General features: G+C 25.2%; 2 protein-coding genes across 4 annotated transcripts; one reads left to right on the plus strand and one right to left on the minus strand.

Moving 5' to 3' along the window:
* Window positions 1-33: 33 nt before the first annotated feature.
* On the plus strand, window positions 34-20,994 carry LOC726318 (UPF0676 protein C1494.01). 2 transcript variants are annotated; one of them, XM_006564195.3, is made up of 7 exons: window positions 34-184; window positions 1,169-1,603; window positions 16,161-16,276; window positions 18,717-18,832; window positions 18,941-19,085; window positions 19,710-19,892; window positions 20,257-20,994. In XM_006564195.3, the coding sequence occupies exons 2-7, from the start codon at window positions 1,510-1,512 to the stop codon at window positions 20,608-20,610; spliced, it is 1,008 nt and encodes a 335-aa protein (XP_006564258.1). In that variant the 5' UTR covers window positions 34-184; window positions 1,169-1,509; the 3' UTR covers window positions 20,611-20,994. The 2 variants fall into 2 exon arrangements, with proteins under 2 accessions (XP_006564258.1, XP_016767809.1); XM_016912320.2 differs by lacking the exon at window positions 34-184 and having other exon boundaries at window positions 756-1,603.
* On the minus strand, window positions 20,992-25,257 carry IF-2mt (translation initiation factor 2). 2 transcript variants are annotated; one of them, XM_026440520.1, is made up of 11 exons: window positions 25,196-25,257; window positions 24,732-24,882; window positions 24,328-24,638; window positions 23,982-24,142; window positions 22,907-23,133; window positions 22,553-22,823; window positions 22,221-22,474; window positions 21,875-22,157; window positions 21,635-21,799; window positions 21,415-21,555; window positions 20,992-21,221 (listed from the first exon to the last, which is right to left on the minus strand). In XM_026440520.1, exons 1-11 carry the CDS (start codon window positions 25,231-25,233, stop codon window positions 21,049-21,051), a joined length of 2,175 nt encoding a protein of 724 aa, XP_026296305.1. In that variant the 5' UTR covers window positions 25,234-25,257; the 3' UTR covers window positions 20,992-21,048.
* Between the last annotated feature and the right edge of the window lie 1,319 nt (window positions 25,258-26,576).

Raw genomic sequence — 26,576 nt, forward strand, 5'->3', positions numbered from 1 at the left:
AGAGAAGTTAGCGAGGGAAAAACCGCGTTCGTAGTGGGGATCGACAAATCTTCCGTTTAGTAATTCAAGATCGTCCACTGGAGTGCAGTACGACTCAAAGCACTGTGGAAGACGCATTGATAAACCTAAGTTGCACATAAGGCAAGATATTACTTCGTATCTTTATCGAAACGACTTGTCGCAGGTTTGTAAAGTTCTGTCTCGCAGATTTTACAGATGTAGTATTTAACATAAGCTATAGTTTGGTAAGACGTAGGCAATATTGTATAAGTGTACGGTTAGACTATGAATAATGTAAATGTATAAAGTTATCGCTATCGGTACGGAGAATCGTATCGATTTTTGAAATTTTTGAAATCAATCTGAAATCGTTAACACATAAACATGATTCTCAGAATTAATGTTGTTTTCGCATTTCTGCGATAAAAAATTAAATCGAGTATTATCATTTCTGAAACGCATTGGATAATATTCTTTTATTCTAAATCTTAATATTTGAGATATAATCTACGTGCAAAATAATAATACTTCCTAATGTAAATGAAAGTATCAAAATATATGTATTTTACGACATTAAGATGTAAATAACATTATAAATATTCGAATAAAAGTCAAAAATCTTAATTTTATTCGTTCCTTTTTCAAATATTCGCGCGAAATTGCCACGCTCTCCCCACTCTTTCTTACACGTGTGATCGGTAAATTTCGTAAACATTCGTGCGCTGTTCTTCGATCCCCACTACTAGTGATCGTGAGTCTTCGTCCCGTTCGGGTTCATTCGGATTACCAAGCGCGCGTTCGCTTAGTTCACTTAGTTCAGTCGAGAAGCGTTTGCGTGTCAGAAGACATCGTACTTGTTGTAATCTTTGTTAATAATCGCCACCTTGTCGATATCATAGCATGTGCCCACCAGTTCACAGTCACGTATACGTTTACCTGCCGCATCACCAACCCCACAATAAACTTGTCTCTTACGGTTACCGTTAGGGTTGCTGTAACATCATATCTAGTTGTGTCCTTTCCTCTTAGAAAAAACCGGTAACGCCATTGTAAGGTCTGCAAGTTTTCCTTTCGTTCTCTCGTTAAAGAATGTATATTCAGCTGTAGCTTAAACGAAGAATCTCTATTGGTGTGCAGTGATAGTATGATTTTTTCTTGGATATTTTAGTGAATTCGGAATCGCGGTTGTATTAGGTGGGTGAGTTCGCACGTGGTAAATGGCAGTGTGCACGAGCATCACAACCTCAAGCCACATATTTTCCGTCCATAGTGGTGCTATTTGATTGAACGTAAACGACAAAGATCAAGAAAAAGAAGAAGAAATAATACGAAAAAACAACACGCGCGAAAAAGAAGCAATCGAGTGAACGGAACAGAAAGATCGGGGACAAGATACGAAATTGCGAGAGCAGCCGAAGTCTGTGTAACGAAGAAGGAAAAACCGAGAAACAAGATAGACAAAGACAGCAATAGAAATCTCATTTCGACGAGTAACTAGCCACAAGCAAGATGAGCTGCTGCACGAGTGCTCCGATTGTAACCCAAACCTGTGAGACTCTTCTGAGCAAGTGTGAAATCCCGATCATCGACCTCGCTCATATGGGTAAGTTTTCACTGTTTTATTCAAAATTTGTATCAATCGTTGAATATTACCGAGCAATCGACGCTGTGAATTAAATTGCGATGTGTAAAAAAGAAAAGAGAAAGATGTCACAAATCGTAAGATGTCGCATTTAATATCATAGGTCAACTTGACGAAATTAACTGTATTACAAAATTGACATAGCTTAAAATTAACCGCAATGCACAGGCACGTGGTAATACGCGACAAGATATATACACGATATCCTAACGTTCTTAATGACTGACCGTTTCACTCGATATGATCACTTCACGCGAAAGTTCATGGTTATATCGATCATCGATCACTCGATTGTACATGTAAAGAAAAAAAATTGACTATAAAATATAAAAAGTAAACGTTGATATTCTTTTTTTTTTCTAACCAGAGAGAACAAGTTTTTTAAATACCAACACAAAGAAACAATCTACACTATACTTCTATTGTAACAGTCGATTTCGTACCGAATGATATTCTATATATACGTGTACTTTTCTAAATATATACTGGCAGGATACAAAATCGTTGGCCTTTCGCATGTATTTTTAAACCAACTGTTTTATCACGTGAAAAACGTGATCGTGTTGTGCACGAGTGTTGTTTGGAGAATTCGGTATAAGGAATTTTAAAGTTTCAGAGGGTGACGCTTTTACGGTTGCTTGGCAACGAGGCCAGGCAACTGGCCAGACAGACAAGCAAACCAACAGAAACAGCTTAGCTGTTCACAGTCAGAGGCACCTACCTCGGGCCCAACGATCCGTTGAGGTCAGAGCCCGTCTCACAAAGAAGGGCCCCTCCCTTGGCGCCCTCCTCGATTCATATAGGGTGTTCTGTAATGTACCTATTTATATTTATTTTTACAACAAAAATTTACCATAATATTAAGAGTATTTTTTTATAATTCTTTATGTGTCATTTATTGTTGGATTGGAAAAATTTTTCTGTTTTTAATTTTGTTTTTTACTATTATATTTTTAATATTATTATAGAAAATTCATTTAAATATAAAAGTAATACTTAAATATACTATGTTATAATAATGACAATAAATAAATTAAATTAATAGTGATATCAATCGAGTCATTTTTTTTTCTTTTATCTGTTTAATTGATTATAAGTACAATAAATAAAAAGAAATAAACTTTATTTATATAATTTTAATAATTTAAATACAAAAGACATTTTTTATTATCTATAAATCACTTCGCATCATCTGTAATTGAATTGTTATTGTTTCTCTATAATGTTTTGATTCCTTTATACTCGAGAATTGAAAACGATAGTCAAACAGTTCAATAGCAGCTCGGGTGTTCAAACAAGTCATTCAGTTGCTAATATTGATAAACCACATTGACACTTGTGCAACGATTCTATTGACAAATACAATATTGACAGAATTAGAATTACAATTATTCATTGTGATTAGACTCTCTAAAATATTTTAAACAATACTTAACATTATAACGGAAATATTACTATTTTTAATGTTTAATTGATTTCTGTAATTATCAATTGCAGATATTGATCGTTAATTAGTACAAAAATATATGAATTTTCATACAATTTCAATAAAATATATGATCATATATGTAGATAAAAAACTAGCAACGTTTCAATTTATTATGAAATGTTCCGTCGTTTCTCGTTTCATTCTAGATATTCATTTCGGTTCAATTCAACCGTTTCTTTCGTTTTTATCCACACATATATATTCGATGCCGATCGTGACAGGCCAACGACTCGCGTATTCGCGTACAGTATCGCTAGCATATTAGCATCGTCTTGAAGAAACATAATATCGTTCAAAAATGTTAAAATCACAATCAATACGGAAATATCCTTCCAATGATAACATTAGTCATCGATTATGTAAATAATGTGAGTAAAGTTAATTAAAATTCTTGATATACTTCCTTAGTCATCTTTGATCTCTATGTCAGGTGTATATATATATACATATATATATATGGTTCCTATTGAATCAGAACTACTTGTTGAACAATGCTTAGAATATGTTTTCCAAAGAAACTGCCATTGAATAACAATTGCGCAAAATCTGTACTACGTACTTAACCTCAATTGCAATCGCGAGAAAATTTTTATCAATGCACACAATCGTCCCTGCTTATAATTGGATGCATGACATTGCTTCTTTGTTCTACGCTTCTTATTTCAATTGGCGTTCCCAATTTTACTTTCATTACACGAAGGCAGCCATAACTAATTATCGTCATTACAGTTAGCATCAGTAACCGTCACATGACTCATTGCAATTTTTCAACCTTCTTCCAAAATGTTCAATAATTTTTGATCAATATTTATCTTTAATTGTGTAATTGAAATATTTGGATTCTGTCATATTTTTTATAAGTTTTTATTTCTTCCAAATTGTAATTGTTGATTAATTTGATCTTTTTATTCATTAATACAAGTTCCTATAAACAAAAATCTTAAAAATAATTTTATAGTTCCGGAATTTCTTGTCCTTGACAAGATTTTTCAATGATAAAATATGTCTTCTTTTTGACACTTACATTAATACATATTAAATTGAGGGGCACGTGTATATATTATATTACAATGTTAATTAGAAACAAAACTAAATGTTTCAATATGAACTGTATTACATACATGAGTTATGTTATACATATCTTGCATGATCGTAATCACAAAGTTATGTGATTCCATTCACTTTTCGCATTGTTTGGTTATATTCTGAATAGAAATTGTTTGTCCACATCGCGCATGTGCGATATATGTACTGATGTAGATGAGCGCTGCGCTTTTTTTCTTTTACATGTGCGCACATTACACGTGCCTGTCCCCCGTGGCCACGATATGCAACGGCGCGAATAAGCGGATGCTTACGCGCAAACCCAAGAATAGACCTTCAGTAATGTAAATTTTTTATTTGTTCGTTACGAAATATCATTAAAATTAATTATTAAATGCATTCTACGAACTGTAGGAAAATTGATTCAATATAATTATGTCAATCAATTGCTATTTTTCATAATTTTCTCATTATTCATCGACGATGTTATTATTTTTATTTAATAATCTTTTCATCATATTATGACATACATATGTCATACCAATACAAGTATATAAAAAAATAAATAATTTGTTTAATAAATACTGTTAAATATAATTTTAAATTCTTCTCCATTATAAGTAATAAATTTAATGAAACCGCTGTATTAAATAATTTGTCCTATGGTCCTCCATTAATTCACGACGAGTTGATCTATAAAGCATCGTATATATAACACTTCACACTGAAACAAGTCCAGCAAGCTTTTAATTGTTCCGTGCCAATCATCATGAAAGAATTCGGTCGATAGTGTTCGCGTCCGTAACGGGAAAAACAGCGTGACGCGTGTTTCAAAACCTTCTCACTGAAATGCCGCCATCCTGTTTGTTAGTCCATAGTTCAACGATGAATACTTTTAAACTTTTTCTGTTTGAGGTAATCGTAAAAAAAAGAGAAAGGAAAATAGCAATCAAGTTTAACAAAAAAAAAAATAATAATAATAAATCAAACAAATAAATATTGCACGTATGCAATACACAAGTTACTAGAATAAAATTACTAGAAAATTCCTCTAGTAATGGACTAGAGACATTACTATAAATTCCTAAATTTTGTTGATGAAATATATAAATCCTTTTATATAAATCTTTTCTTTATAAAATCTATACATACATATTAATAATAAGAATATTGCAAACATATATAATGAATTATTGTATTTATTCGTACAAAATCTTTCTTTTTTTTTGTCTAATCACATTCTCCGTTCCGACAAATACTTCCGAAGTTTTCACATTTAACGTCTTTCACACGACGTCAATCACGGAATGCACAAAGCGACGAGATTATGGCGAGAGATCGTTTAGTATCCGGAGAAAATACGTAGGCAATAAGTTGCAAAATTCGTACTTGCGCAAATACTATTTACCATGAACATGCAATCAAATGATGTTGATTAGAATCACGTAAATTCTCGCTTGGATTATCGATCGAATTAAAGTCATTGGTTCGTATTAATTATGTTTTTGTTAGCAAAAAAAAAATGGTTGCCATCTATAAATAAATTATTTTTTATGATGCATCTCGTATTTAAATTGTTTTGTGAATATAAATTAGAAAATACAATCAAGTTTTCCAAGAATCAATTGTGACGAACAATGGCAAGCGGAAGTGATGCGAGACGAATGACCGATAGTATAACCAGTGTATAAAAAAAATTTCAATGTTAATCAAATTAAAATTGCCAAAAAAAAAAAATTGTATTCTAATTAAATTAAAAAAAAATTAGGCACGTAATAAATATGACTATCATAAAGAATAAAGTTGATAAAGAAATAAAGATTGAAAAAATGTCGAAAGAGGAAATAAAAAATTAACGACAAAGTAAGAAACAAAAAATAAAGAGATATAAATAATTGTATGTATAGTTGTGTAACGGAAGATACAGTGAAGTGGAAAGGGAAAGGGATGCGAAAAAAATTAGAGAAATTGGGTCATCTTTCTGGAGCAAAAGCTCTGAAAAAAATTGAAATCGTCAATTGCGCGTGTTAAATTGTTATATATGTACTTTCAAGCAGAAAACAGAGAATGGAGCGTAAACAAGGTCGACGGTTACTTTAATCATGTGTTCCAACCACTGAAAAATAATAACATAAAAAAAACATATATTTCTGTATTGAACGTAGCAATTGTTTCCAACATATCGCATCTCTTCTTTTTAAAGTGGCACAACTTACAAACATTTATTTTTTTTTAAAAAAAATTGAATATTTCGAATACATTAACGCATTATTTTGTAAATAAATATGTCAATAAGGATAATAGTAATCAAATCAAGGGAAGTGCCGACATTTTTATATTTAATTCGATTTCGAATTATATTTAATTCATTTTAATTCTAAAAAAACGACTTATAATACTTCTATAAAAAGAGTATAATATTAACGGAAAATTTTACAACTGATAAATTTTGTTTGCTTTCAATCTCAATGAATAAACAAATCGTTAAGATAAATTGAATATTTAACATTTTGCTAAACAAAATATTTAAATAATTTATACTTCTCATAATTGCAAGAGGTTTTTATGAAACAATAATGCATATTAAAAACAATTGAGATAATATATATCGTATTAATAACTTATAGTCTAAAAAGATAATATAATAAAAAAGAGACAATATTAAAAAACTATAGATGATACTTATTTAACGATATATAAATTTCAAGTATGTATAAATAATAAAATTCTAAAATATTATTAACAAATTTTGGTCAAAAACAACATTTTTAACTCGAAAAAATAAACAAATCTTTTTTCATCTGGTTTACAAGAAGATCGTCATAATTGTCAATTCAATATTTCAAAATTCATATTTTGACTTTGTTCATAATGCTTTGTTGAATTTAATCAATTACAAAATTTTATAAAAATTAACCAATTTATTTCTTTTACAAATACAAAATAAAATTTTGATACAATTATATACAATGTATATTAAAAAATTAAAAAACTGCTAGATATATAAAAAAAAAGGTAACATTTTAACATATATTTAAAATAGAAGTAAAATATAACTTCATTCTTTATTTGAATGAAATATATTCAAGCAAGCGTCGATTCATAAAATAATTAACTAGAAATCGGCAAGATGGCCGACCAAGACTCAATTATATTAATAAGAAAACGATTGTTCTAAAAAAAAATATTCGTCGAACGATTTGATATCATGTTTTCTAGATATAAATTTACGTGACGATCCTAAAAAAATGATAGAACAGAAATTTTATTGGTACGATATTGTGCCAGATCCACCTATAAAATAATAGTTGCTAAGTGGAAAAAAACGTGCTGTATGCTGGCACCAATTATTACTTATTATATACTTATTTATTCGTATACGGTTAAAATATTAACGAATGAATAATGTAGATCATTATCATTGAATTCACTTTCGTCGTTGCGATCGTACGCTTTAAACTGTAACCAATATTCGTGTTACCTGAAAGTTGGTTTGGTATGGTTACAATTTAATTGAAAGCAATTTCTGCTTCCTATTCTATTACTATTCAGTCTTACTTTATACGCATCTGTTACGCATTTAACTTTCTAATAATAAGTAAAATTATAATATAATTTTATTTAATGGGAGAAAATTAATTTTGATATTTATTTTTTTCTCTTTTTTAATCATATATTTATGCATTATAAATGTTTTTGTAAAAAAAAAATATGTAATCTTTTATTGCGTCATATTGCAACAAATGTTGCAACAAATTTTTTGTAACGATAGTTTTTCACGATTTTTTATTATTATATGATCGATATGATTCCCTCAATTACATGAATCTTTATTTATTAAGTAATTCTACGTATATAATATTTTATTAAAAAAATTTTTTCTCCATTGAATTTCTCATTTTTTCAAGTATTATTTCATTATCAAAATATTTTATTTCAAATCTATTGTCAACAATCGTTTTTTGTGATTGATATCTAAGATATTTTTATAAGATCTAAAAGAAAATAAAATAAAGAAAGAAAAAAAATTTTCTACAAAGTAAGATTTTATATTCAGGAGAAACCCGATGAAAAGTGGAGTTGTCAGTCGACGTCATACAGTGTTTAAAACGTACGTAATTTGTTTTTCTTTTCACACGTAATCGTATCGTAGACGAGATACAGATTAGAATTTATATCTTATTAGGACTTCGTATTATATTCTGAAATATCGACCTAGAAAAAAAGATTGTTCTTATATAATTAATTATCTTTTATAATTTACATAATCAACGTAAGAATTCGCTTCATCATTATAAAAAAAAACAATATAAGAATATACAATGTTCTATTAATAACAGTAATATTAGAAAATCATCGACAACATGGAATCTTAACTTTAACCATTGTACATGTGTTATATAAGTAAAATATAAAATTTTATAATTTTTTAAATTGAATTTTATTTCTATTGGATCCATCATTAATCAAATATCATTTTAAAACAATTTCTAGGGTGCACACATGACTAGGAGAAAATTTTCACTAGTTTCTCCTGGTACCGGCAGTCTCACCGATACTTTCGCCTTGTAAAACGAATCAAATATATATGTATACTATATATTGTTACCAAGTAAAGATGTCTTTTAATATCTCGTCTGTCACTGTTTAAAAAGAATTGTGTATTCGTATTCTCAATAGATAAAGACAATTTTGCAGTCCACCTAACTGATAAGCTCATGCTTACTAACACCGTTCATTTTGAACGTCATGATACGAACTACTATCGAGCATATTCTATTCGCTATATTTTTTTACGTTTATTTTTATATACGATAAAACACGTTATGCCTAACAATCTTCATTTAGAATTTTGTGAAGTATAAAATTTTTTTATAAAATTTATTACAAATAAAATTATAATTATAGTATATTATATTAACCTTTAAAATATATTGAATAATTTAAAATAAACGATTAATAAAAACCATATAATTTAATTATGAAGTTAAGTACAAATAAAATTTATTTAAATATTATTCAAGTCACAAGGTTAGAGATAATAAATATTTTATAATCCATGCTTTATAATATAATAAAATTTTCATTATTTAAAAAAATAATTTACCACTAATGCATCAATTTTTTTAAAAATTTAAATGAAATAATAAATATTATCAAAAAAAAAAGTAGAAATAAAAAAATATTAAATAAAGTAATGGAATTTTCTTTCATAATCATAATATTTAAAAAGCCAGATTTAATATTGTAAATTGATTGAAAAAAAAAGAAAAAAAAATTGCAAATTAAATATTACTAGTTAATAGATTAGGAATAGATTTCTTTTTTTTTTTTTTATATAATATTTATCATTCTAATGCTTGGTTTCATTATAAGATAAAACAAATCGCTTAGTGGACAATAGATTTTCCAGTCAAATTATCCTCATAAATTATCCAGACCACGTCTCGATAAGTCAGCGTGTCGTGGTCACGATGAAATGGTAATTTATACTCGAAGGTTCGCGAAACGACCATTTCAACGACATTCTTTTTTTCTTTCTTTTTTTTTTTTTTTTTTTTTTTTTTTTTTTTTTTGCGCTTGGCACCAATTGTTCGAATTATTCGTTTGCGTTTCGTACGTCTTCACGTGAACAATGAATGCACACCGCGGTGTCTCGAGATACAAGAGTCCCAGGATCAACATGATGAGAAAAAAAAAACTTAAGTATAGATATTTGCAATAGATTTCCAACGGCTGATTTACTGCACAGCGATTACACACGATCAGATGGTTAGAAGAGGGAAGGGACGATTTACGACGGCATGTGACGAAAGACCTTCGCCTCCGTCAGCGCTAATGTTCACGGAAACCGTTGCCATTCAGAATTTCGCATGAATTTTCTCGGTATAGCTAATTGATACGAGCTTAGTCACACTGTCTCCTTAGGCTTAAAATCGTTGTTGTTGTACTTTTGTTGTTGTATTTTATAATAATGACTAAAATATGAGAGTAAACAATTTATTTTTTTGATCACTTGATCGTAGGAATAATAAGGCAAAAAAAAGAATGTGGACAACTCCGATAACATTCTCTGTGGTTTCCATTGCGATCGAATCTTGTGATAATCATACACGATATACGCGATATAATACGGAAATTTTTATATTAATCCTTTTTTAAAATATTTGAAAGTTTTTTTTTTTTTTTTTTTTTTTAAGAAAAGAAAAGTTTTTAATTGAAAAAAATTTTAAATAAAAATAATTTTTTTTAAAAATTACTTTATAATGAACAAAAGTTACAACAAAGTTATTTATTTTAAATTATAAGAAGCTATCGAAAAGTGAAAATTTTATAACCACGGTCCTTTAACTCCACCAACTCTCGATGTTGCATAAGAAATGAGTCACGAATACGCTTAAATAAGAAGAAAAATAACGAAAATGATCGACTCAGACATCGTCGTTTTTTTACATGGAGAAACAAATCCATCGCGATTACTGCTCATTTTTTATTCATTAAAAGCAATTAACACTTTTGAATGTAATCGGATCATCTTGTTTCGCATCTTGTTTACCTTCCGTTTTCATTCGGTGTTCGATAGTGAAAACTCTTCCTGTATTTCCGTTATTAAAAAAAAATAACGAAGAAAAAGTAAAGATATAACGTAATAAAGAATAAAAATTGATAAAGCAATAAAATGAAACAAAAGAAATAAAAAGTGCAGAAAAGAAAAAGAAAAGATTTCTTCAACTTAATCTTATCAGCAATTTATGTCACGCCTTCTATATTTCATTTCTTTGTTTAATATTTTAACCAATCATCTTACCTTCGTCGATAAATTTTATGAAACAAAAGATTTCACGAAAAAAAAAAGATATATATTTTTCTTCAAGATATTTTCTATTATAATAGAACGCAAAATGGAAAATCGAACAGAATAGATATGAGCGTTATAATAAATTAGATTTTCTTCGTTAAAAATAAAAATTAGCGATCGAAATGATTTTTTTAGTTATCTAGCTTAACTTAATCTAATCTCTTACATGAAACATACGAGATTACAACAATCTATGATATTTATTTATTTATTTATTTATGTATTTGTTTATTTATTTGTTTATTTATTATTTATTTCTTTAGTTTCATTTGATCTCTTATATCGAACTTGTCAAATTTTAACCAATTATTTAAAAAACAAATCAATTTTGATTTTTAAAAAAAAATGTGCAAATAATACAATAATTGATCACATGGTATTTCATATTGGATATTTGGTATATTTTATAAAATTCTATATCACAATTTTTGATGTATAATATATTTATTATTTTATTCTACATTCTGATAATAGTTTAAAATAAGAATACAATATACGATAAAGAATTGTATGTTAAAAATTAAGTACATTCAAGAGATTGTACTTTTGAAATTAACTGTACATCTAATCTTCATGGAATTATGAAAGTTACATAATTCAATTTTCTTTAAATAAAATGTTAAAAGTTCTTCGGTTTGTAAAAAAATAAATAAATAAATAAAAATTCAAGAATCATGATAAAATTACTTTGTAACGTTAATTGATATACAGTTTTACAAAAATTTAATAATGGTAACTCGTAAAAGTACCGTTAAAGCCAATTTTAACGGAGATTGACCTGTTCAGTCGGTTAGTATCCTACCTGGATGTTTGTCGAACTATTTCACGAAAAGCAACATAAATTGGATGCAAATTTTTCCTGATTATCCGTTATCCTCGTATTATTTTATCAAAAATTTAAACGGTTAAAGAAAGTTGTAAAGAAAGTTTTGAAAATTATATTGTCCTTTCATTATCATTTCACAAATATTTAACTTGGAAGAATATTTGGAGAACAAAGAAACGATTTCTCGAGATATTTGATAAATCCTAACTACGTATTAAGATATTAAATTGTTTGGAATAATAAAATATATTGTTATAGAAGTTTCGATCGATGTTCAGATTAAAATCGTAATTTCTTGTAGCGAAAAATAAAAATTGCGCAATTTCTTTGCAATGGATGGATAAAAATATTTTGAAAAGTAGAAAATCTTGTGAAACATATGTTGCGAATAACGGCAAAGATTATTCACCGTTTTGAGTGAAAATCAATTGTAAAGCACTTTTAGAAGTTGTTTTAATTATACATGTTTTAATAAACGTGCAGAGAATTATAAATATGTTAATTGTAATATTATTTTCTTAATGTCTGTCCCATTAATTTCAATTATTTTTCAGTATATAAATAAAAGAGAGGAACAATAATCTTCTCAAATATGTAATCTTCCTATAATTTCCAGAAACTTGAATCGTAATAAAATAATTTAATTCTCAAACATTTTCAAAGTAATATAAATTTATTATTGTATTATTTAGTCGAGTAAAATGTCACAAAAAAATTAAATTAACTTTCTTCTGCGATAACAGATAAAGTTTCGATAAGGAACGTCGATCAAAGAATTTTAAAACACGTGAAATATACGAAGAGATTTTCAAAATTTTATATCGCAGAGGCTTAAATAATAATTATTCGAAAAATGAAAAATAATAACAACTTGATCCTTTTGAGATTAATGACTCGTTTATTAATTTCAATAATCTTTAAATAAACGATCAATTATTTTTTTTTTTTCAATATGTTTCATATCGAGGAGAAAATTTAAACTTAATATCACGTCACGTTGGAAATATTAAAAACAAGTTATTAACACTTTTAATACGAAAATTAATTAATACGTAGAAAAATTTCCAACAGTTTCATCGTTATATTGTTAAATCTTTAACAACGCGGTCTTCAGTTTGTTTAGTCAAACAATTTTTTTCCGGTAATCACGTTTCCCTGAAATATTCAAACGATTTCATATTATTTTTCCATGAAACGAAACTACAAGGAAATAAAACTGATAACACGATGCACAGAATTTCACGGGAAAAAATTCTTCCCATTTTTGATTTTTGCACAACGTGATCTACTGTATTCCTTGAATATAACCAGAAGGACATAGAAACTCAAAGAAGAAACAGATCTATTTTCTCGTCTCTCCCTTCTCGTCTACTTCAACATCTCTTCTTACTTTTTCTTTTCTTTTTCTGTCTGTCGAGTTGTCACAGAAATAGCAAACTATATGCGAAATACAGGCATTGGAACACTTGAGATGCGAACTGGGCCGATTTTATATTAAAACTGATTTATAAATTTTCCAATTTTTTTTGAAATGGATAAAAGAATAGAACAATGGACAATTTTATAAATATTCACAAATGAAAATGATTTCAAAAAAAACGTTTATTAATCAATGCAAAAATTAATTCATACGTATGATGTAATACGTTTCAAAAATATATTCCCCTATTTAAGTTAAAATATCTTATCCGTTATTTTATTATTTTTCGAGATATGTGGATATATTTGAAGTTCGACAGATTTTTAATTCTTTCTTTTGTACTTGTATACTCTAATTTTTTTTTTTTTTTTGTTTAAATAAAAACCGCAGGAAATCAATGATTCATTTCAAATATTTCGAATCGGGTTAAGATCGGGACATTTTAATTAAGGAGAGACAGTTTAGAGCTCTCCATTCAGTATCAGTTATCAAGCGATAAAGATAGAAATCGATTTGATTGCCGATTATTCCAATTACGATCACCTGGCGCAAAATTTGTTGACATTGATGGGGAATATGTATGCGTATATACCTTTGTGTAAGAGGAAACGTGTTCATGCAGTGGATTTTTACACGATCTCTCGTGTCGCGAAATGAAATCACGTTCTCACGAGCGAAGAAGCCCCGAGAAAGCAATCGTCATCGTCGCCGCGTGGCGTTGAAACAAGATCTGTCGGTGAGCGCATCGTGCGTGAATCGTGATAACGTTTCTTATCGGTATCTTGCGAAAAATGAGATCAAGACGTGAACTTCGTTTCTTGCAAGTCGCATTTTTTTTTTTTTTTTTTTTTAACATTTTTAATCAAAGAGAATCGGAAAAATTTATGTCTTATATCATTAAAGTTTACGATAGTTTGTTAAATTTATACAAAATTTTTTTTCATTTAAATTCTTGAATAATTTTAATTTTTTCTAGCTATCTAAAAATTAGACGAATAAATAACATTCACAAGCAAAATTTGTAAGGAGTTTAATAGTATAATTATTTCTGACGATAGATACTTAAAGATAAAACAATAAGATAAAACTTTCCAAGTTTTTTTAAAAGAATAAGATAAAGGAATGAAATAAAATTTTCCAACTTTTTTTTAAAAGAATAAGATAAAAAAATAAGATAAAACTTTCCAACTTTTTTTAAAAGAATAAGATAAAACTTTCCAACTTTTTTTTAAAAGAATTTCAAATAAATATTTTCGAATTAAAAAAAATTTATTTTATTTGTAACTTTTTCGAATAATGTTTTTTCATTAAAAAAAAAAAAAGTCTTTTTAAAATTCTAATAGAGAAAAGTTCTAAATCTAAATCCAATATTCTACATTTTAAAAACGTTAGAATATCATTATGAAATGATTATACTTAGACACAAGTGTTATAAAAGATATAAATGTGAAATTTTAAATCACGAGTTTGTTATTTCTGCATAGTTTCTTTTTATTCGATTAAAAATGGTTTGGAGAAGTCGTGTCACGGTAAAGATCGTATTATCCACACGTTTTCAAGCGATTCTCGTTGTTATTCGTCAATATAATACAACCGGATTATAATACGTCATCAAGGAATTTGATCTCTATAAATAATTGTCGTGGAATTAATTATCACCGTGGCCGTTTAAATCATTCTCACAGCTGAAAATCATGCGTAAAACTGCATGTTTTCATAAATATTGCGAAATTTATAATTCTACCAGAAAATAAAAATTTAATAAATCTCTTATTTAAACAATTTCATATTTCATGCTTTATATTTCAACATGTAATAATATATATATATATATATATATATATTAATTTTTATATTTCATAAATTATGCATTTTTTTGAAAGAGATGGCAAAATAAAAAGATAAAAGACGATACATATTATAGATAAATAATATAAATAAAAGATTCCCAATTCAAAATAAAAAAAAAAAGTTACATGAATCAATAAACAAAATTTTATAATTAAAGTTAAAATTTAAAAAAAATGCTTAAAGATTTTGAAAAATACTTTTTATAAATTAAACAAAGAAAAGTAACGTAAAATTTATCGTCCAAATATAAAAATTTTAAATTGTCGAAAATTTCAAATTAATTCTAAAATTAAAACTTATCCATCAATGGATTCTTATAATTTATAAATAAATAAATATGTATATATGTATGCAATTTATTAATTAAAAATAATAATTTGTTGAAAGAACAATATCTATTCGCGCCACGTATCACAAAAAAGATAAAGCACAATTTACATCAAGATTATCGCTCTTTGTCAGCGTAGCTCTAACAGTAAGTTTCCTAAGAGGAAAAGTGTTTTCATCTTTTTGCATTCTGCATGCCGATAACCGCGTGTCTATCAATGAGCAGCAATCCATGAATGAAAGAAATGATCGATACGTACGGGTAACGGGGTAAGGAGAATGACTTCGTAGTATTATCGTACGTATTTATCGTACGAAAATACTATATTGTCTTGTTAGGAGAAAAAGATATTAAATTTTGATTTTGAAACAGAGAAGAGCACAAATTTGATTATCTGTTTGAATCTTAGAAATTTGAATTTTGGAAAAAATCCGGATAGTTGAATAATTTAATTTCTTATTTTGACAAAAGTAGTTATAAAAAATTCAATTTTTATTTAACGAGTTTATTAAGACTGATGTAAAAAATAAATTGAAAATTTAAAAATACTCAAGGCAATTACTTCAATGATCAATCATCTTTGACAAGAACAAGACACGTACATGGAAATCCCTAAATATATACTTGTATTTCCTCCTCCTCTTTTCTCTTTCTTTTTCCCCGTTCTTTCTCTTATTCTTTTCGCTTTTCTTTTCCTGTAGGGACTGAGAGATGTCCTCAGAAGGGTGTCGTGAAGCAAGTGTCTTCGAAACTGGTAAGAGCGCTATCCGAGAAAGGATTAGCTTTGCTCGTCAACCATGGCATTCCGGAATGCAAGGTACGTATTTTTCATCGATATTGATTTCGCATAATTTTTAATCATCTATAATATTATTACAATTAATATAATATATTATATTTGAAAATTACAAACATCGTTTCTAAATTATTTTAAATTTTCGTATCTTTAATTACAATTAAATTTGAAATAAAGATGTTGAATCAATATTCGGATATTTCAAGTTACTCGCTATCGCAAAGTACTTACACAAATAATTGAGTTCCGAGAGTTTACTCGACTCGCGTCTCAAGCACTTGATTCATTTTAAGTAAGAAAAGTGCTCGACTCAAATTTCGGATACTTGATTCGTTTCGATAATCAGAGCCCTATAGCCATATATATCCAGCTGGGATATCAACTGCTTAATTCTATAAAATAAACTTAAATCTATTATTTCAACTATTCAGTTCGATACTAATTTAAGTTTTAAAAAAAATATTTAACTTGGTAGGTTCTACGAATTTTATCATAAATAATTCATCGTTGTCGTAATAATTTTATTAATAAAATATAATTGGAATATAAAAATTCATTCATTAATAATTTAAATCTATTCAATTAATAACAAATAATAAAATTATTGTTGTTAATAATAATTTTATTGAATAATTTATTGAATAAATCGTGTGTGTGTGTGTGTGTGTGTATCTACTTATCAATTACTAGTTACAAATTTATTAAATAAAGTTTTGATAGTCATACAAATTCTTTCTTCGTACTTTCGATCGTATTACACGCTTACACGAGATTTTACCTTGTAACGAAACTCATGTCCTCGGTTAACTTACAAAATTACTCGCATAGAAACAGAATAAAAGAAGTCAAGGCGAAGTACTTACAACAAAAAACCGCTATCGAAGAAAAAGTGTATAAAAGTCGAGCAATTTCAAAGAGAAGAAAAAAGATGAAATTAAAAAATAATTTTCTACCATTCGTTAAATTATGTACAATACACAGAATGATTAAAAAATCATAAATTATTTATAATTTATTTATAATAATTAATTAATTGTTCATATTATTTTAAAAAAATCATGTGCAGATATTCGTAATTTATATTTTGAACTTTCTCAAAAATATTTTATTCTTTTTCTATTATATTTTTTACAGTTCTTTATTTTAAAATAAATTTTTCAGTTTCATTATCAATACAAGCAATTTAACATCATCATATCTCAAACAATAAAACTGCATATCTATATGTTGACAAACAATCATAGAAAAAGTCCATTTTTGCCAAATGAAGGAGAGTTATATTATTTTTTAAAATTAATTGAAAAATGTTTTCATTTGATAAATAATAAATAATTCATAATGAAAATGAAGATTATTATGATCTTAAATAGTTTTGCAACTTTCAATTCATCTTGTATTAATGAAGATTTCACAATATTTTCGTTATGACAATATATCACGACGAATTATAAAACAGACGATAAAACAATAAGTGGATCTTATATGATAACTTTGCTAAAGTTGACGAGATTTCTTATCCTCAAAAAAAAAAAACGTTATCATGATTGGTATATTATATTTTTACAAGATAATTCATTCTTGAAAAAGAAAAAAAATAATGCATATGATCAATTATTAAATAGATTCATGTATTTATCTCTATGTCTAGATTTAATTTATTTAATTCATTTGATGCATGCATTTTACTTTCCCAATTATTGATTAATTTAAAAGAAACAAATATTTGGAACGATTTATAAATGGATTTTTTTTCAACTTTTCTATTTTTATTTAAATCAATTTTAAATTATTCCATTAATAAGTTATTTATAATTTATTTTTTATTAATTATCTTTTTTAATATATATATGATATACATCCATTAAAATTCTCAACAATATTTGAAACAGAATCATTAGAATTCAATAGATATAGTTCTCTGAAAGAAACGAAAAGAAATCAAACTAATAATGTAATTCCATTCAATATATATTAAAAATTATTATATTTTTTTTATCAATTCTTATCAAATAAAATATTGTATATTGTGTATCGTAATAATTTTATTAAAAAATTATTATTATTATTCTTGAATTTTTCTATACAATCTTTCTTCAACTTTCATAACAAAATGTTATTTTTTATCTTATATTTTTCATATATTTTCCTTTATCATTTGAATATATGTTATGAATATCTTCTTCAGTCAATAAGATGATATGTAGGTTTTATGATTCCGCAATTCAGCTGGTTATGATAACAAAAATAGCACGCATCACTGTGATGAAAAATTCGACGTCATCAGTTTTATCGATATCTCAAGGTTATTACCTGGCAAGGTTTCTGATATGAAAATTTTAATTACATAATGCTTGATTCAATGAAATATAATTGTAATATACAATTGTTTCTATCATGTTTTAATCATTGATCTTTTAAATTTTTTTTTTATAAAATCTACAATTGTTATGTATTTTTATAGATGAAGGCGGCCTATAGAGCTTTCGATGCATTCTGTGAACTTTCAGAAGATGTTCGAACTAAATATGAACGTAATCCTATGGGCAATTATGGATACGTGAAGCCAGGACCGTCAAAGTAAGATTATATTTACAATTATTAATAAAATATTGATTGATTTTAAATCGATTTTATTAAATAATATTATTTAAAATTATTGTTTTTTTTTACCGATTTTTATTATAGATATACTGATGAAAAAGAAGCACGACATGTTTTCAATGTGATTGGATGCGGAGGAACTCTTCCGGATGAAGAAGTGCCTGGTTTCAGATTAGCAGTCAACGAACTTGCTCGAGATTTTAAACAACTGTCTGCTATGCTTTTAACTGTAATATCACTTTTTAAATTGTTATTAATTTTAATTTTTTAATCTATGTACACACACACACACACACACACACACACACAAATAATGTTTTCGAATCTAACTTACAAGATCCAATATTTTATATTATTCTTTATTAATTTCAATGAAAAACAATAAAATATTTATATTCGATCTTTTTATCAAAATATTTAACTAAAAATGGATTTTTCATTTATTTGGATAAAGAATTTAAGCTTTTTAATTTTTTAATTTAAAAATTTTTAAGAAAAAGAATTTTTATGAAATTAATCAAATTCATTTGATTATTATTTAATAACATTAAATTATACAATATTCTATATTAAATTATGCAACATTTAAAACAATTATAAATATACTTCTCTTTTCTTTCTTCATTGATATTTATTCGAAATTGATAACAATTCGAAAGTCTTAAAATTATTTATTTTATTTTATTATTTATTTATTTATTTTACATAAACGAATTTCCTTAACTGTAAGTAACCTTATAAACCAATCTGTCCAATAAACAAACTAACATGATTGGTTTCTTCGGTTGCTTTACAGCCATTAGGTACTATAAAATAAAAATAGGGGCCAATGTATGTGATCTATACCTTATAGGCTCTGGCCGTGGGCCTAGAGCAATCCCCTGATTTCCTGCTCTCGAAGCATTCGCGCATGCTGGAATCTGGAAACGAATCAACTCTTCGTCTTCTTTACTACCCTCCTCTTGGTGCACCGGCGCCAGGATTGGCTCGTTGTGGCGCTCATTGTGATTATGGAACTTTCACTTTATTAGCACAGGTAAAAAAAATTTGTAAAATTTAATAATAAAATAAATATATGCTAATATAATATGTGATTATGTTTAGCATCAGTTATATCCTTTTCCATTTTCAGATATTAACAAATTAAAGTACTTTTGTAAAAGATAATCTTATAATTAAAAAAAATCTAAGTAGATAAATTTTTACAAATATAATTCATATTTAGAGAATATAACTTATATGGATATTTTTGCTTAAATTTAATTTATATATAATTTTTATTTAAATTTTTTTAATTCATTAAAATATATATTATAATATAATAAAAATAACTTTTATAAAATTAAAAATAACTTTTAGTAATCTAATTATTCTAATCTTTCTAATCTAATTATTTTTAGGATTGCGAAGGTGGTCTAGAAATACAGTCTCCGTATGGAGAACGATGGGGAAGAGTTGGTCATCTTCCAGGCGCTATTTTGGTGAAAACTGGCGATATATTAGCAAATTGGACAAACAATCAATTACAAGCATTAAGACACAGAGTTGTTGTACCAGAACACTGTGGTCGAGGTCGTCATTCCATTGCATTTTTTGTACATCCAGATACTAACACTCCTATTGAGCCTTTAGATACAAAAATTGTAAAAACTAATCAAGAACCAGCTCCATGTCGTTTACAGAAAAAAAAACGCGGTGTTATGACTGCGTACCATCATATTCAACGTCGTCTTCGAGAAACTTATGCTTCTTAACACTGTTCATAATTATATATTCTTATTTTTAGATAAGATATTTTAGAAAAATTACTATTGAAATTTGTACTGAAATTTAAAATTTTGAAATGTTTAAAATAATATAATTTTACGTATTTGAAACATTATAAAACATTATAAGTTTCCTTTTGAAAGAAATTAATTCACGAATAATTGACTATAAATAATATGATAACTCATAATAAAATTTATCTATATCTATTTCAAAAAAAGAACAAAAATTTGATTCAGAAAATGATGAAATATGAAAACTAAAATATCGCATCACAAAACAATAATAAAGAAATTTGTACTTACATTTTGTAAAAATGCATTTTATACAAATAATTTAATTTCTCATTAATAAAGTAGAAGACAATCCAATGTTTTGTAATTATTTATTTTATATTATCCATATATAAATACAATAATACTAAATTAAAATCCTGGATCCCACTCAATTTTTTCTTTCTGTCTTTTTATATTGATGCAAATAATAGTATCTCCAGGTTGGAATGATATCATTGGATCTTCAAATCTAAGACCACATTCATAATTTGTTTCTATCGATGACACTTCTTCCTTTAAATGTCTCATTGATATTAATTTTCCTACAGTTTTCAAATATTATGATCATTAATTCTTTAATAAAAATATACAAAATATATAGTTTTAATTCAATATTAGTATTAATTTAATAAAAAATAAAATAAAATGAAAAATAAAAAATAATAAATAATAATATAATTTTTTCAAACTAATAACAATAATTAATATATTAATTTTTTAATTTTCTGTTATTACCTGAATAAATATTTTCATTTCCTCTTAGTACATGATATAATCCAGATTTTAAAAGAATACCTTTAACGCAACGGCAACCTGCAACATTTACTTTTTTGTTTTTATCTTTTATATCAAAATTTTGCAATACTTTTGCTTCTCCTATATTTGAAAATAATGAGAAATTATTATTATTACTTATAATTTATATGTTATATTTATATTATTATTATATTATTACCTAATATCTCTTCAACATCAACTTCAGGCAGGATATCATAAATTTCTTTTTTAATATTATCAATAAGTTTATATACAACATTATAAAATCGAAGAGATACGCCTTTTTTGTTAGCCTCATCTTTTATTTGTTTAGTTGCATTTACATTAAATCCATAAATAATTGCTAGAAAGATAAATAATGATTCTTGTATTTATAATAATAATAATATGTATTTAGAATATTCTTTTAAAATGTTACCTTTAAATGTATTCGCTAATTCTATATCCGATTGCGTAATAAATCCTATACCATAATGAACAATGTTTAACTGGCATATTGTATCATATGTATACGTATCAAAAATATCTAGTAATGCTTCAACACTTCCTGCCACATCACCTTTTACAATAATATTAACTGCAGGAGTAAGATTTTTATTTTTATTTTTTCTCTTTTCTTCGATTATCTTTTCTCTCACCATATCCATTATTTTTCTATCTTTTCCAAATAATCTTTTTATTTTTAACATTTTCTTATATTCCTGTAATTATAAAAATATATAAATTTTATTTTCATAAATTATTTTTATAAAATATAAATTTACTATGAGATGTTTTTCTAATTTTTGATCGGCAGCTGCTTTATGTTCCTTAGCTAAAATTTCAGCACGTTGTTTTTGTCTAAATTTTATAACTTCTTGTAGTATTTTATCATTTTCTACTTCTAATATTTCATCTCCAACATCAGGTAATTCTTTCCATCCTAAAATTTGTACTACTTCGGATGGTTTAGCTTTTAAGATAGGATTACCAGAATCATTAAACATACTTCTTACTTTTGCAGATGCTATTCCAGATACTATTTTTAAAAAGAAACAATTAATGAAAATTAATTTAATCAATTTAATTTTATAAAAATTAATGCAATACATTTTACCTAATAAACATCCTTTTTTCAAAGTACCACGTTGGATTAAAGCTGTCACTAATTTTCCTCGTCCAATATGATTACTACAATCAATAATAACACCTTCCACTAAACCTTCAAGATCTCCTTTTAAATCCATTAATTCAGCTTGTACAATTATAGCTTCTGTTAATTCTCTTAAATTAATTCCTTTTAAAGCAGATATTTTAACACATTGTATTTCACCACCAAGTTCTTCAATTACAATTCCATGTTTTGCTAATTCATATTGGACTTTAATCTGAAAAAATAAAAAAAATTGTAGATTTAAGTTTCCAAATTTTTTATCTTTAATTTAAAATATTTGAAACTTTAAAACATTACAATGTCAATGTTAGGTTTATCAATTTTATTAATAGCTACAATAATTGGAACCTTGGCATCTTTTGCCATTTCTATACTTTGCAAAGTTTGTTCTTTAACACCATCATCAGCTGCTACAACTAATACTACAATATCTGTTATATGCGCGCCTCTATGTCGCATAGAAATGAAAGCAGCATGTCCAGGTGTATCTAAGAATGTTACTCGTTCTCCAGATTCCAATGTTACTAAAATTCAAATATCAATAATTTAAGTATAATTTTATTAAAAATATAAAAATATATTTTTATACTAATTCCTACTTTTTTTTATGTTTATAATTTAACATATTTTATCACTATTTATATTTCAATGACATTTTAATAATACTTAATTAAATTAAAATTTAATTTTGTAATATTATGGAACAAGATATGATTCTTTATAAAAAAAAAGAAAATAAATAATAAAGAAATACATTTTTTTAATAAGATTTATTTACTATTTTTTTTATTATTTTTTTTATTTTTATTATTTACTATTATTTTTAACATTTTATTTTGAAAATAATTTATGATAATAAAGAATTTGTTCATTTAATTCTAAAATTAATATATTGAAAATGATTCAAATTGATAATATTTAAATATTATGAAATAATTGAAATTAATATTTAAATGAACTATTATATTAAAATTATAATATATATATATATATATATTAATATTAATAAACTATATTATTTAAATATTATAAAAGAATTTATATCAATAATAAACAAGTAATAATAGATACGATAATCAATAATAAATCATAACATTATACTATAAAAATAAGTATAAAATAAGTATAAAAATATACATCAATTAGATTATTATTTAAATTATTATTATATATTAAATTCATATGTACTTGATAAATTTTCATAATTAATTTTCTTGGAAATGAATTATTTAAAGATATTCTAAAATTTTTTGTTTCTGACTTTTTATAAACAGGCTCATCCTGCTAAATGCTATAAATAAAAAGTATCCTATATAATAATCCTATATAAATTTGAAAATAAATATTTAAAGATAATTAATTCAATACCAACCATCGAAAGCACCAATACATTGTGTAATACCACCAAATTCAGATTTTGCAATTGATGTATTTCGTAATGCATCAAGTAAAGTAGTTTTGCCATGATCAACATGCCCCATTATTGTTACAATTGGATGTCGTTTTATTAATTGAGATTCATTTGGTAAAGGTCTATATAAAATTAAACATATTACATAGTATATCTAATTAAAATGATTAAAATTTGTATAAAATGATTAAAATTAATAAAAAAAGAATAAAAAAAATTCAAATTTTAGAAAGTCAAACTAATTAGATAAAAGTTTTTTATTTTTTATTTATTTTTTAAAGTGAATAATCATATAAATTCATACTACCGTTTAGTAATATCTTTATTTTCCATAGTTTTTTTAATTTTTTTTGATATGAATTTGTGTTTCCCACCAAGATACTTTACTACGTTAATTAATAAAGGCATAGTTGTTAAAATAGTATTTTCTTCATATTTATCATTTTTATTTATAAAATAAAGAACATTTAAAACATCATTAATATCCCTTTTGGCAGAATTTGCTAATTCTTTAACTGTCATTTGATCCCATATTTCTATTACTGGTAATGATTTATTTTTAAACTGTTTATCCATTAAATTATCTAATTTGTCTTCATTAAATATTGTTTGCAGATTCTGAAAATAATTTGAAATATAATGTACATTTTAATAAAAAATTAAATGTACATTTTAATATATTTATAAATTATATTTAAATCAAAATCATACGAGTTCTGTATCTTCTTTAACTTTTTTTTGTTTAGTAAAAACTGGTGTAATATGATAATGTTGATAATGAATATGTAATACATTCATGGTTTGTAAAATACAATTTATATTTTGTTCCCGCCATATAATTTCTATTACTTGTTTTGATAAACTGTAAATAGATTATATTTATGAAAAGAATATACAATTCTATATATAAATTAAAATTTTAAATATTTAATAATATTAAATATATTAAATACATTATACAATATATGTTCATATATATGTAAACATATATAAATATATTATAATACTGAATATTTAAGATTATATTATATTATAAAGGTTATGTTTACAATTTGTGTATAATAAATATATAATAGAAATAAACATTATATACAAATATATATTTATTAAATATTATATAATTTCATAAATAAAAAAATTTAGTTATTTATAACATCAAAAAAAATACAAAATACCTAGATTGAATATATGTTCTGATAATAGAAGCAGCCATATTTATTTTTATATCTTTATACACATGAAAAAAATATTCATATATTAATATGTTTAATTTATACGCTCATAACTTTATATATCATAAAGAAGATACAAAATAAACCTATTATTAACATAATAAAACTTCTCTCAAAAATATTAAGATTATTTTATTGTTATTTTCAATATTACCGAATCAACTCAAAATAATATTACAACATTGAAACTGAAATTAAATTTTAATATAAAATTATAAATAAAAAAAAATAAATAAATAAAAACATAATATTAGTTACAGAATTTAAATTATGATTGCTATCATCAGGCAATGTTTTGTATCAAAATAATTACAAAGTAAATTATGCAATTGAAATGGACTATAATGGTTTCGTTGAAGATAGAGAAAAATTGAATGCTTAGTAAAATCTATATTTGTTAATATTAAAAATATATATATTTTTTTTAATATGCAAAAAGGCATATTAAGAATAATGAAACTATAGCAAGAAGATATTCAAATGCCGTTATATATTACATTTCTCATATCATTTTTTTTGAAAATTGATATATATTATCCATTCTGATAAGTTGGCACTTGAAAAGTGTAAATGATAAACTATTAAATGTAACATATATTATTGGCAATAATTAATAGATGAATATATATAATAGATTAATAGATGAATTTAACCAATTATAAGAATGTTTATATAGGTTGGTTTATTTTACTAAATTCTATATTTTTCCAGTGCCAACTTATAAGCAACATATTTAACAAGTCACTTTAAATCGTTCTTTTAAATTTTCAAGTAAATAAATTTCATATTTTCCTTGAATAAAGTATATATCTCAAAAAACAAAAAATTAAATATTTATATTTTTTAATTAAAAGATTAAGATATATTGTAGTTTTTAAAATAAAATAATAAAAATAATAAAAATGTATTTAATTAACATGTTACATATCATGTTATATATAATTATGCGCTGTATCAAATATACAAAGAGAGAAAATCAATTTTATTTTGAAGAGTACTTTAGAAATATCTTTAGAAATATTTATAAAACTATAAAAAATTTTCATAATAGAAATTTTATAATAGAAATCCCATTAAATGTTAAATCTATCTTACATTATATTTATAAAATTATAAAAAAATTATTTTTAAAATTTTAATAATAAAAATCCCATTAAATGTTAAATTTGTCCTATACAAAATTGAATTTTAATTATAATAATATTAATTCAAAAAATAATCATATAAAATTTGAAAAATATACTAATTTTTAAATAATATAAATTAATTGAATTAATTTCATAAATTCTTATATGATTATCATTTGAATTACATAACTATTATA

The sequence above is a fragment of the Apis mellifera genome, linkage group LG5, assembly GCF_003254395.2.
Source record: "Apis mellifera strain DH4 linkage group LG5, Amel_HAv3.1, whole genome shotgun sequence".
In the NCBI taxonomy this organism is placed as follows: domain Eukaryota; kingdom Metazoa; phylum Arthropoda; class Insecta; order Hymenoptera; family Apidae; genus Apis; species Apis mellifera.